Source organism: Ochotona curzoniae, unplaced genomic scaffold, assembly GCF_017591425.1.
Source record: "Ochotona curzoniae isolate NIBS_2020 unplaced genomic scaffold, NIBS_Ocur_1.0 contig_4692, whole genome shotgun sequence".
In the NCBI taxonomy this organism is placed as follows: domain Eukaryota; kingdom Metazoa; phylum Chordata; class Mammalia; order Lagomorpha; family Ochotonidae; genus Ochotona; species Ochotona curzoniae.
Window position 1 is genome coordinate 311,184 of NW_024466361.1, and position 13,077 is coordinate 324,260.

The 13,077-nt window shown below is 51.8% G+C and overlaps 1 protein-coding gene and 1 long non-coding RNA gene across 3 annotated transcripts in view; one reads left to right on the forward strand and one right to left on the reverse strand.

Annotated features, from left to right (window-relative positions):
• LOC121161183 overlaps positions 1–6,500 on the reverse strand; it is a 28,250-nt gene extending 21,750 nt beyond the window's left edge. Inside the window, exons 1-2 of one of the 2 annotated variants that reach the window (XR_005884659.1) lie at positions 6,488–6,500; positions 1,975–2,066 (exon numbers count right to left, since the gene is read on the reverse strand). This is a non-coding gene — a long non-coding RNA (uncharacterized LOC121161183). Of the gene's footprint in view, positions 1–1,974; positions 2,067–3,245; positions 3,674–6,487 lie in introns of those variants that run through there. The other variant, XR_005884658.1, reaches the window with a different exon arrangement.
• A 504-nt stretch (positions 6,501–7,004) lies between these two features.
• Positions 7,005–13,077, forward strand: part of MKLN1 (muskelin 1) — a 78,937-nt gene continuing 72,864 nt past the window's right edge. Inside the window, exon 1 of the mRNA XM_040987475.1 lies at positions 7,005–7,129. Coding sequence (XP_040843409.1) covers positions 7,032–7,129 — 98 coding nt within the window. The 5' untranslated portion in view covers positions 7,005–7,031. The remainder of the gene's footprint in view (positions 7,130–13,077) is intronic.

Below are 13,077 nucleotides of genomic sequence, written 5' to 3' on the forward strand. Positions count from 1 at the left end.
TCTGGCAGCTCCTGAGCCACTTTTCTGCTTCCCCCAAAGTAGGTTGGTTCCAAATTCACTAGGAATCAGTGTTAATCGCTTTATTGAAATATCATTTTGTCAGTTTGGTATAGATGTGGCAGTTTGCAAAGCACCCCCTAGCAGCTGACTGTCCCTAGCTGTGTGGTGTCCAGACATTTCCTGGGTCCCTGCCCACCTCCAATGCAGCAGACACTGTCTGCCAAATTGGGATATGTGCTCAACTGGGATTAGCTTGGAATCACTAGTTCTTTGTTGTGCCTGAGATTTTAAAAATATTGCATGAGTGAAGGTCCAGCCCTACTTAATCCAGAGAATAAAAACCCACTACTTCATAATTTAAGAATTAGCAGACAGGGCCGGTATTGTTGTACAGTGGGTTAATCTGCTACTGCAAAACCAGCTTGCCGTATGCGTGCAAGTTGCTCCCAGCACCTCCATTGCTGATCTGGCTCCAAGATGGCTCAAGTACTGGATCCCTGCAACCCATGCAGGAGACCCAAATGGAATTCCCGACTCATGGCTTTAACCTGGCTCAGCCCCAACCCCAGCCCCAGGCCCAGCTATGGTAACTGAGGAGTAAAGCAGAAGACAGAAGGCATCTCTCTTTCCCACCCTTTCTCCCTCTCCCTCTCTTTGTAACGCGACTTTTCAAATAAATAAAATATTTTTTAAAGTAAGAAGTAGGGGCTGTGGCTATAGTACAGTGGGTAAAGAACACTGCTTCCTACGTGGCACCAGCATTCCACATGGTGCTGGCTCACGTCCAGCTGCTCCACTTCTGATCCGGCTCCGTGCTCCTAGCCTGGCAAAGCGGAAGACGATGGCCCAGGGCCTTGGGATCCTGCACCCACAGCTCCTGGCTCCTGGCTTTGGACCATTTGAACAGCGAACCAGTAGATGGACTAGCTCTCTGTAACTAACTCTGCCTTTCAAACAAAAATAGATCTTAAGACAAAAATAAAAACCCTTGCTAGATACTACATAATAGCCTCTGAACAAAACTTATGATTTACAATACTTTTTTTTTTTAAGAAGTAGCAGACACCTCGGATTCCCCCAGTCCACGCTCACTGCCAAGGTCAGCTGGCCAGGCCTAGGAGTACCAGGTCTGGAATCTGCTTCTCAGTGTGGCACCTCACCGGGAGCCAGCCTCCACGCTCACTGCCAAGGTCGGCTGGCCAGGCCTAGGAGTACCAGGTCTGGAACCTGCTTCTCAGTGTGGCACCTCACCGGGAGCCAGCCTCCATGCTCACTGCCAAGGTCGGCTGGCCAGGCCTAGGAGTACCAGGTCTGGAACCTGCTTCTCAGTGTGGCACCTCACCGGGAGCCAGCCTCCACGCTCATTGCCAAGGTCAGCTGGCCAGGCCTAGGAGTACCAGGTCTGGACTGGGAGCTGGCCTTCCTGCATTTACACTGTGTGGGTATAATTGTTGCAGCTATTGTTTGTTTTTGAAGTTCTTCCCCCCCACCCTCCTCTAGATACTTCTTAATCTTCCTGCATACAGGGTTCAAGGTCATGGTTCTGACTGAAGTGTTCACAGAAAGACAGGCACTCACAGAGAGATGTCATTGCCAGCGCTGGCACTCTCAGTGCTATGGCTCCAACCAAGCTCAGCAAACAGGGGAGGGATAGAGCGGATTCTGGAAGCAGGGATTTCTAGGTTTGGATGCCAACAGGAAGAGCATGAGCTGTGTTTTCTCCAGCAGGCTGAGACCACAGCGGCTGCTGCTGCTGCCACCTCCTGGGAGAAGACAGACCGTGGCTTCACACTTGCAGCCGGTTCGGCAAAGGCCCTTGGGGCTGCAATTCCTCCAGCCGGGAGGAGAAAGCATGTCTGCCTATTTTTTCTTTTCACTCGCTGCTTGTGGCAGTGCTGTGTTCTGAAGAAATTATTTCAAAGCACACATTTGGAATGGGAACCGCCAGAGGCCAGAAAGAAGGTTGAGGCATACCTGTCAGCTTCAGCAGGCACTCCTTTCCTTGTCCTTCCAGATTCTGAGCCTCGGAGAGACATTAGGAATGAATGCAGACATCGGAGCATTTTCTGAAAGAGAGGGCCCGTGTAAGTTTGGTGAATCTGAACCTCCCTCCTTGACCTGCAGGGGTTGATGCAATGACTGTGTTCAAGTTTCCGGTAAGCAAGAAAATGTTCTATGGGAACTGTACCAGAAACCTGTTCACTCTTCTAATCTTAGTGGTGATTTTCTTCATTTACTGACCAAAACAAACAAACAAAAAAAAGTATCAACAATCCCCATGCCTTTAATTCTGTCCAGTCTTCCGATGGCCCTTAATACACTCCTTTTCTTTTATTTAAAAGCAAGAGAGAGAGAAAGACAGGCCATGCTCCCATTTGCCATTCCCTGGAGATGGTTATAGCTGCCTTGGGGCCGGAGCTAGATCTGGGCTCTCAACCCGCGTGAGTGGCAGGAAACGGGAGCCTTCCCCACTGCCTCCTGTGGTCTGCACAAGCAAGAGACGGAGTCAGGAGCCACAGTCCTGTGTCTAACCTGCACACTCCGCTAAGGGAACTGTAGTACTTGAGTACTCTGCGTTGTGCTTTGCCTGCCCTGACCATCTAAAAATGTTAACGAAACCAGGAACTCTAAGTGATCTTGGCCCACTAAAGTGAGACCCACCTTCTCCCCCATGGGACCTATTTGCAGATGCCTCCCGCCCCTCCGCCCCGTGATCAAGGAATTACATTTTTCATTTTAGCCAGTCCCATGCAGAGTCCCAGGTTGACTCCAGCTGAGTTACAGAGCTTTCCTCTAATCCTTCACCCTCCCAAATTCACGTGGAAATCAATTCCCACTGCAACAGTAGGAAAGGGCCGATCATGAGGCTATGGGAGCTCTGCCTTCACCAGTGACTCTGGACAAGGGCTGGGGGCATGAGCAAGCCCTTCCCCCTCTTCCTTCATTCCTCCTGCCATGTCAGGTCACAGTGTCTGACCTTTCTGGGGGCTCTGCAATAACACACAGTCTTGGAAACAGCGAACCTGCAGGTGCCTCACTCCTGACCTCTAGAACTTGGAGAACCGGATGTCTGCTTTTTATAAATTCCCCGGTTTGGGATATTTTATTATGATTAGCTAGCATAACAACTGTGAAACCCCTTTCTTCACAATGAATGCTTTTTGCCTACAGCCAAATGGTGTGTTCATTTGTCTGGAAAAAAAATAAACTCAGTTGCATTTATTTTGCTTGTTGACTCTGGTGACCTTATTACTGCTTGATGCATCTGAACGACACCTCACGGTTTACCAGTTTCTCCCATTCATTAGTTCACTTCGGCAGACAGGGGATGCCATCAGACAATGGGGCTGGCTCTTCTCACCAGCTCGGTTTTCTGGAGTCAGTCCCCGGAGATGGCAGGGTCCCGTTCTCTGAACTACTGAGCCAGGCTTTGCATGACCGGCTCTTCCTCTTGGTACAGGGATCGGTTCAGATATTATCTTCTGAGGGAAGCCTTCTTTGCCATTCCATCTGAAAATTACCCTGGTTTGGTCTCAGCATCAGCTTAAGCTCTCTGGGTGTTTGCTACCTATCGCGTTGTTACAGTGGAAGCTCCAGGAAGCAGGGAGTGTCCTTGTCTTCTTGAGAATCTAGGACAGGGTCTGGTGCATCGTGAGTCCCCAGCACTTCTTTTCTGTAGGATAATATGGTAGATAGTAGACAAACCATCAGTTACCTTCTCTGGGATGTCTTCCATGGGAGACTCAACTGAAAGGCACGTGAGGGGTGATGGCCGGGTGGGAGAGCTGTCAGGTCGTCACAAGCAGTGTTGACCTCTGAGAAATGCCAAGGGGCTGGCCACATGCCAGTCTTTGTCATCTGAGGGAACTATTTCCAGGCCTTTCGTGTGTATTCTTAGAATAAACTCCACCAGCCACAGACCTGCCCAAGAGGCAGGAGAAAATAAAGGTGTGTCCCTCCAGGGTAGAGGCAGCCACCTGTAGCCTTCTGCAGAATCGGAAATGCCTTTACTTTTCTGTTTTAGCTTAACATTCATGCAAATGTTGGATTCAGTATCATATTATCTCTGCATTTATGTTAACATAGAACTATTTTATGTTGCTTGGTCATTTGTAAAATGCATGCTGCAGAAAAACTCTGCCCTGGGTCTTTTCATTCTCGGCGGCAATCCAGTGACAAGGATGTATGTTCGTTGTCCCTCTGGGAAGGTCTGGCTGCTGGAGCTTACTTGCAATGAAAATACCTCCACTTCAAGCTCTCCTTCAGCAGAATTCATTCATTCATTCATTAAGAACTGTTTACTGAGCATCTGCTATGTGCTAGGCAGCACAGACAGCTGTGAACAGATGCCTCCTATCCCCATGAGTTTTCTCTGAGAGAGAAAGAGAAATATAGAGAGGAAATGGAAATTAAAGTCTGTTTTGATGTTTGCTAAGGAGGGGAATTCAGGTTGCTAAGGAAAATGTTACAGAATGCCACCTAATGTCAAAATAAATGATAGGAAAAGACTGTCCCAGTACAAAAAGATCTGAAGAACGAGCAGGAATTGCTCAGGTGAAAGATGGCACAGAATATTCCAAGCTTGGCTTAGATTAAGGCTGGCAGCAGAGACAACAGGCAGCAATAGGAACCAACTTAGTGTGCTGCTGCCTACGACTAGGACAGAAAATACAGGGCAAGGGAAGAGAGAGGAGAGAGAGCAGAAAGAGCAGGTCCTGGGGAGGCCATTAAGGTGATGATGGCCTCTGGGAAGCAGATTGGAAGGGACTAGGGGGGCCAGCACAATGGCTCAATTGGCTAATCCTCCCCCTGCAAGTGCCAGGATCACATATGAGTGCTAGTTTGTGTCCCAGCTGCTCCACTTCCCACCTAGCTCCATGCTTATGGCTGGGAAAGCAGTAGAGGACGGCTCAAAGCTTATCATTGTGGCCATCTGGGAACTGAACCAGTGGATGGAAGATCTTTCTCTCTGTCTTTCCTCTCTGTAAATCTGTCTTTACAATAAAAATTAAAAATAAATCTTTAAAAAGAGAAAGAGAATGGAAAGTCACTGAAAGGTTTTTAAACTTAGGAAGACCCGGTTTGCATGCATTAAAAGACCATTTATGAACCATAACTATCATTCCAGAGAATAACAACTTTAAGAACATTCAGGTAACAGATGTAATTAGCAAATCTGCACCCCCAGTTAACTGAAGGGAGTCTCCATCTTAATCCTTGCCTCTTTTCTCCAGAGATAACCGCTTAGCATCTCTGGGACTGACGCCTGCTGCTCACAGTGTCTGGCAGGTCCCAGCGCAGGCTCCCAGCACCCTCTCAAGGAGCAGACACTTTCCCTCCCTCTGGCAGCCTAGACCCTCACAGCCTCCCCCTGGGGCCCTGGAGTCAGGACGGGACAGGAGGGTGAGCGACTGCAAGCGGAGGATTCACTGAGTCATTCACAGACGTCCCCTGGTCCAGCCCCCAAATGGTCGCAAGGACCACAGCTGGGCTCATTTGGGGAGCCAGGAGCTTCTTCCGGGTCTCACACGTGATGCCTGGCCCAAGGATGTATGCCACCCTCTGCTGATTTCCTAGGCCATAAGCAGGGAGCTAGATCAGAAACGGACTGGCCAGAACATGAACCGTCACGCATGTGGGATGACAGTGCTTACAGACTGCCCACTAGGCAGCTGCACCCTGCACAGGGCCAACCACGCCAACAGCTTTCCAGGTGTTTCCAACCTTCCAAGTAGAGCATCCCAGGACAATCCTCTCTTCCCAGCGCCACGTGGAGCAACCAGGCTGCTCACACTGGGTTAATGAAGCCTTGGGAGGAATTACGCTTCTCTTTGTCCAGGAGAAGATGCTGGGAAGCCCCGGTCGGGCACACTCAGCTCTGCCTGAGATACCTGCCTGCTTCATCAGGTGCATTTCCATTCTCTCTGAGATGCCCATCCGGCCCGGCAGGTGTGGTTCCCCCATCACATGTCCTATCTTGCTTCCCCTGGTCTGAATCACTGGGCATGCTCACGGCAGATGTGCCCACCCTTCCCATGGATGACCATCACCCCTTCCACCACTACTGTCTCTTTGTTTTGTGAACAATCTTTTTTTCACTGCTCTCTCTGTAGCCAAGCTCAGAAACAAATATGCATACCCTCACGTGCACGCTGCCAGATTCGAAGACCTCGCGTTCCTTTTTCTTGATAAGCAGCTAGGAGGAAGCCCTGGAAGGCCCAGCCAGCGCAGGGCCCCGAGCCCTGAGCCCTGAACGAAGGCAAGGCGCCTTCTTCGCCTCCACCTGCTGCGCTGTTGGGCTGCAATGCCGTTGGCCGATTTACCAACTGCAACAAGGGCACAGAGCTTGGCAACTCCGCTGGGGTTTCTCTCTCTGAGTGGATGTAAACAGTGTCGCAAGATTAGCAGGAGCCCCAGAAATGCTGGTGGCGACCGGAGGGAGTGTGCGGGGACCCAGGCAGGACTGGGGACTGGGGTCTCCGGACACCGGCTGTCTCACTTCCTGAAGAAGTTGGCGACTTGGCCAAGGCGATTGTTTTCACATTGCAACAGTCCCTTTTGAATCCCCGTTGGTCTTGCCATTTTCCCTTTCTGGTCCATAACTGCAACGTGTTTCTTCTCCTAAGAGTAGTCTTGGCTTTCTCCTCACAGCCACTTGTTCAAATAAAGTCCTTTCTCACGCCCCTGCAGGCGCTCCCGCCTTGGGCCCCGGCGTCCTCCAGCAGTGGGCGCCCTGGACCCCGGCGTTCTCCAGGGGCTCCCGGCCCTGGACCGCCGTCCTCCAGGCGCTCCAGGTGCTCCTGCCCTGGACCGCCGCGTCCTCCAGGGGCTCCCGGCCCTGGGCCCCGCCGTCCTCCAGGCGCTCCCGGCCCTGGGCCCCGCCGTCCTCCAGGCGCTCCAGGTGCTCCCGCCCTGGACCGCCGTCCTCCAGCAGCGGGCGCCCTGGGACGCCCGCCGGCCTGCGGCCCCTTTAAGAGCAGGCCACGCCCCGCAGGCGCGGCGGGCGGCGGCGGCCGCTGGGTGCTGACAAGATGGCGGCCGGCGGGGCCCTGGCTGCGGCGCCCGAGTGCCGGCTTCTGCCTTACGCGCTGCACAAGTGGAGCTCCTTCTCCTCCACCTACCTCCCCGAGTGAGTGCCGGGCGCCCCGGGGCGGTGGCGCGGCCGGCGTGGCGGGGCCGGGGGGCCGGGGGGCCGGGAGGCCTGGCGAGGGGGACGCGCGGCCTCGGCAGGCCCGGGCGGCGGGGCGGGGAGGGCGCGGGCGCGCGGGGCCCGGCAGGTTTTGGGGGGTCGGGGCCGGGCCCCCGATGGCGCCCCGGGAGCCTGCCGAGCCCGGCCGCGGGCCCGGGAGCAGGAGGGCCCTCCCCGAGAACCGCCTTCCCTCCGGCTGCGGCCCGAAACTCGGGCATAAACAAAAATGTCTGCCTGGGATCAACTTCCACGGGGACGGGGTGCGCGTCCCCCGGAGGTGCTCTCGGCCCGCGAGGGAGGCTCTGTCCGTCCCCTGGCCTGGCTGCTTGCAGCTGGAGGGAGGACGCGTCCGTCTCGCCCCTGTGCGTTCCCCAGGTGTGAGGACTGAAGCCCGCCGCTGGCCAGGGCGGCTCGCGGAGGGCGCTGGCAGCGGGCGCTGCCCCCCAGGTGCCACCGGACCCACCTGCGGACTCCCGGCCCCCGCGGCATGTTTGGGTGCTGCGTGGCCCTGGGCAGTGATGTGAGAGCGCGCCACGTGAGCCTGCTGCTCCTCGGGCGGGACTGATGCCGTGGCGGTGGGCACCGGACCCTCTGGGCCAGGCGTTTCTGGTTCTGTACCTGGGCAGCTGGGCAGGGGTGCTGCGGCTTCGTGCAGTAATGTAGAGGTGCTGGCCCCGAGTTCGGCTAGTCTCGGCATTGGCAGTTCTGGGCTGGGTGTGAAATCCCAAGTGCGTTATTTGTTGTATAGGTACTTTAAGAATTGAGTCCGTTTTCTGCCGGGAGTGAGTTGGGGGATGGCATCTTCGTAGTGTGATGATGGCTCCTTTGCCTGGCCCCTGTTTGGAAAATGGAAAGAGCACCAGTTTTGGAGTTAAAAGGCAATTGTTTGAAATTGGAGAACTCTAGTGTTACAATTTTTTCAAATACATTTACAAAATAGTGTTGAAGTCATAGGTGGGCACTTTTAAAAGTTAATGAAAAACAACTTAAAAAGTTGATTGGGATGTGGTGCGATGGCTCAGTTGGCTGATTCTTGGCCTGCTAGTGCCGACTTCCCATTTGTTCGTGCTGCTCCACTTCCCATCCAGCTGCTTGCCTGAGGCTTGGGAAAGTAGCAGAGAGTGGCCCCAAAGCCATGTTATCCTGTACCAAGTGGAAGACCCAGAAGAAGCTCTTGGCTTCCGATTGGCTCAGCTCAGCTCCAACCGTTGCATCTCTTTGGGGCATGAACCAGTGGATGGAAGATCTTTTCAATAAAAATGAATACATGTTTAAAAAAGAAAAAGATTATTTTAGTGCACGAGACCTTGGAATTCATGTTTTTAGGAATCTTCAAAAGTTCGCAAAATACCTGTTATGGAAAAAAAAAAGTCGATTTTAAAAACTTTTGCACCCAAAATGAGCTTTTATTTTTTTTGACATTCGGTGAGGGGGAGAGTCCTTGAGTCTGCTGGTTTCCCCTTAGCTGGCCAGGACTAGCTGGTGAGGCAGGCCACGTCCAGGTCCCCATGGCTCCTCGAGTTGTCCCCACTGCTTCCTAGGGTCCCCGTTCGCAGGAGGCTGGAACTGGGGGTAGAGATGTGAGCTCAGACTGGGGGACTGGCAGGGCCGTGGCCATTAGCTTTAGATTCTGTTTTCCGTGTAGGTTTGGCTTTGATTTTTCGTATTTTACTTAATCCTCTGGCATTTTATTCATAGATTCCATATATATATATATCTTTTTATTTAAAAGCACTAACCTCTAACAGGAGCAACCTGAAATGGTTTCTTTGACAAGCATAACTGAGTGCTGTGTAGCTTTAATCGAGAATTTGGTGTTTGTTGTGTTGGTATGTGCCATTCAAAAACTAAAATTCTTGGTCCTGAATTTCCATTAGTAAGTTACAAACTCATATCAGAGAAGGTGTTAGAACTGCTTTTCCCTACTTTTGCCCTAAGTCTACCCCAAAAGAGGGTGCTTTAATTTGACTGACCGGGGATGCTATGTTAAGGGGCATCCTTGTTTACAGGTTTCAAATTAGGTAAAGTCATTTGCCCACGGAGCAGTGACTCTGTGGGCACAGATGTAGGCATTTAAAAGTGGCAATAATGAAATAATAGCCAAAACTGTCATGAGCCTGCTCTCCTAGGCCATTTTGTGACTATTTTAAAAGTATTCGATGCACTTGCTCCCTGCCAAGTGCTGTGAGGCAGGCCTGGGGCCGACACAGCCGACATTTGAACTTGGGCATTGTGGCTGCACAGCCCGTGGTCCCTGAGGCCTGGGGCCGACACAGCCGACATTTGAACTTGGGCATTGTGGCTGCACAGCCCGTGGTCCCTGAGGCCTGGGTCTGCACAGCCGACATTTGAACTTGGGCATTGTGGCCGCACAGCCCGTGGTCCCTGCTGCTTCTGCGCAGTGCCAGGCAGTTATGTTTTAGTTGTGTGGAGCCTTGAAAACAAATTCTGATCTTTGTTTTCTTTCTGAGGACTTAGAATTCTTTTTTTCCTTTCTCCAAAGGCAGAAAAAACAAACACATTGAACTCTTCTAGATTTATTTGGACCTTAAAAATGTTAAAACAGATGTAGTTATAGATGATACATTTTTACTTTCAAACTGACAAAATGACCTTTTGCTTGCAGTGAACTTTAAAATAGAGTTCACCCTCCTTTGAGATTTATACTTAATTTGGGAAATTAGGAGAAATGTTTATTTAAATAATAATTACCCTCTGTATGGGGTGAATTGACAGTTTCTGTCCCAGCCTGGAACTCATTAGGTTAATCCTCCTTCAATGGCTGGCAAACCATATGGGTGCCAGTTAGTGTCCCAGCTGCTTCACTTCCCATCCAGCTCCCTGCTTATGCCTCGCACAGCAGGCCTTGGGACCCTGCACCTGCGTGGGAGATCCAAAGAAACCCCTGGCTCCTGGCTTTGGACCGGCTCAGCTCCAGCCGTTGTGGCCATGTGGGAAATGAACCAGCAGATGGAGGATCAGTCTCTCCTCGCTAAATCTGCCTTCCAATATGAGTAAAAATATATATTTTTTAAAGTTTGCTGTTGTACCTAGCTAATGATGGTAGAAATTATTGAGCAATGTACTGTGTGTATGATGTTTTACAAATTTTTTATTTTCATCTACTTCAAAAGCAGAGAGAAGAGATTTCTGTCAGTTCTTTCCCCAGATGCTTTCAACAGCTGATGTCCGTGAAGTCAGGGGCCAGGAAGCCAGCTGGGTCTTGCTCAGGCGTGGCAGGGGCCCACACAGTCAGGCCGCCTGTGCTGCTGTGCCGGACACGGTAGCAGGGAAGCAGAGTTGCCAGGCCTCCAGCTGGTGCTGTCCTCAGGGATGCCAGCATTGCCAGTGAGGCCTGCCTTTGCTGCTGGCAATGTTGGTCCTGAAGTTATTGTTTCAGAAGTGAAATATTGTGTGGAAAATACTTTTGGGAAATATGAAACTTTTCCTTATAGAAACTGATATGTGAATGCTTCTGTAAGTTGTTATCTGCTTTAGTTCGAGCTGTACTGCAAGGGAGAGTCCGTGCCTGCTGCTTCACTTCCCAGAGCCCTCGGCAGCTAGGCCTGGGGCTGGCCACACGGGAGCTGGCCGCACGGGAGCTGGGCACACGGGAGCTGGCCGCACGGGAGCTGGGCACACGGGAGCTGGGCACACGGGAGCTGGGCACACGGGAGCTGGACACACGGGAGCTGGCCGCACGGGAGCTGGACACACGGGAGCTGGGCACACGGGAGCTGGCCGCACGGGAGCTGGGCACACGGGAGCTGGGCACACGGGAGCTGGCCGCACGGCAGCTGGACACACAGGAGCTGGGCACACGGGAGCTGGCCGCACGGGAGCTGGACACACAGGAGCTGGACACACAGGAGCTGGACACACGGGAGCTGGGCACACGGGAGCTGGGCACACGGGAGCTGAGCACACGGGAGCTGGACACACGGGAGCTGGATACACAGGAGCTGGGCGCACGGGAGCTGGGCACACGGGAGCTGGACACACAGGAGCTGGGCACACGGGAGCTGGGCACGTTTCCCATCTCCTGCGCGGGTCGGCGGGAGCCGTCGCCTCTGTCGCCCACAGCATCTGGCTGCAAGCCCCGGAGTTGGAACGGGAGCCAGGACTGAACCCAGGCACTCCTCTGCAGGGCTTGGGGTTCTTAGCCACCAGGTTAACCATTCACTCCTGTGGTGAGACACCTTAAATTGTTGAAAATAATTTGTAATTTGACAGAATGTATGCATCTAGGTGTGAAAGTTTACAGCTGTGGCATCTGTTGGTATCTCCGTTTTCTGCAATCTAAAGTGCTACTATGGGTGGTAGATAAACTTGCTGGTAATTTATATTTTTCATTGCTATAGTGTGGTATTTGGGTTGCAGTTTTGGCTTTTCAAGTTTTGGATATCTTTGCCATGAGTAAATTACTGGAGCTAATTGACTCTGAGAGCAAGGACTGAGTTTCTGGTGATACAGTATCCATTAGGTGGTTGAATGCAGCAGAGGCCGAGTGTGCGAGAATGGTGAAAGGAGTAAACGCTGCAGAAATGGCTTGTGCGATTCAGGGGTGGGGCTCCCGCTGCCCAGCAGGCCTTGCAGGTGAAATGCGATTCAGGGGTGGGGCTCCCGCTGCCCGGCAGGCCTTGCAGGTGAAATGCCGTCCTGTGATGCAGATCCGCTTTCTGTGACCTTCGTCACATTCCTTTCTAGTTCTGTCTGGGAAACCAGGTGCACTTAGGACTTTTGGGATGCTATAGTATATCAACCAGGAAGTTGCTCGGCAGAGTCCTTGCTGTTAAGTGTTATTATCTTGTTATTAAGCATTAAAGATGTGCATTGGTGGCCCTGCCCATATTTCTGTTTATATTCACACCTTTTAAATGGTTCGGATAGGCTTCTTCATTTTTTGTTCAGATTTATTTAATAGTCGAGTATTAGAAAACATTGTTTTGAAGGCTGCTAAACTCATGGAACTCCAGGGTTTGAGGAAAATTGTTTCTGATAACATCTTACTCTTTTAATCACATCTGACAAAGTCCAGAATATATTTGTATCACTTGTATCATATTAGTAGCATTGAAAAGACATTTTTTTAACCAGTTTAAATCTTGTGAACAAAGTCAGGAAAGGCTAATCTTGAACTCTATGGCCCCTTGTTCTCTGTGTTCACTCCTTTCCCTCTCTTCCAGTAGAAACAAAGGACCCTCCAGCACAGAATTGGAGAAGTCTAAGGAGGGACAGCATCCTATTAAGATATAGTAAGCAGTTTCATGGGAGTCCATCTTTGATCTGGAAGTAGAGATGCATACTGCATTGTATCCTCACATCTGGGTATGGTAGTCTCCATTACACAGTTACTAGACATCCCTTTAAATGAAAAGCCACAAAACAAAATCAACAGCAGGAAGAAAAATAGAATTTTACAACAAAACAAGCTTGGGCCTGGCACAATTGCCTAGTGGCTAAATCCTCACTTTGCACACCCGGGATCCCATATAGATGCAGATTCATGTCTCAGCTGCTCCACTTCCCATCTAGCCTCTCTGCTGGGTGAGTGTACCCCCTTGCCTCCCCCCCACACACCTCCAGAGCCTCTCTCTGCTGGCTAGTGTACCCCCTTATCTCCCCCCCCACACACCTCCAGAGCCTCTCTGCTGGGTGAGGGCACCCCCTTACCTCCTCCCCCCACACCTCCAGAGCCTCTCTGCTGGCTGAAGGTACCCCCTTATCTCCCCCCCACACACCTCCAGAGCCTCTCTCTGCTGGGTGAGGGCACCCCCTTACCTGCCCCCACACCTCCAGAGCCTCTCTCCTGGGTGACAGTTGGAGTAACTCTTGTTTTCTGTTACAGTCCTGTATGCTGTGCTCTCCCTGCTGCCTGTTTCTGATGT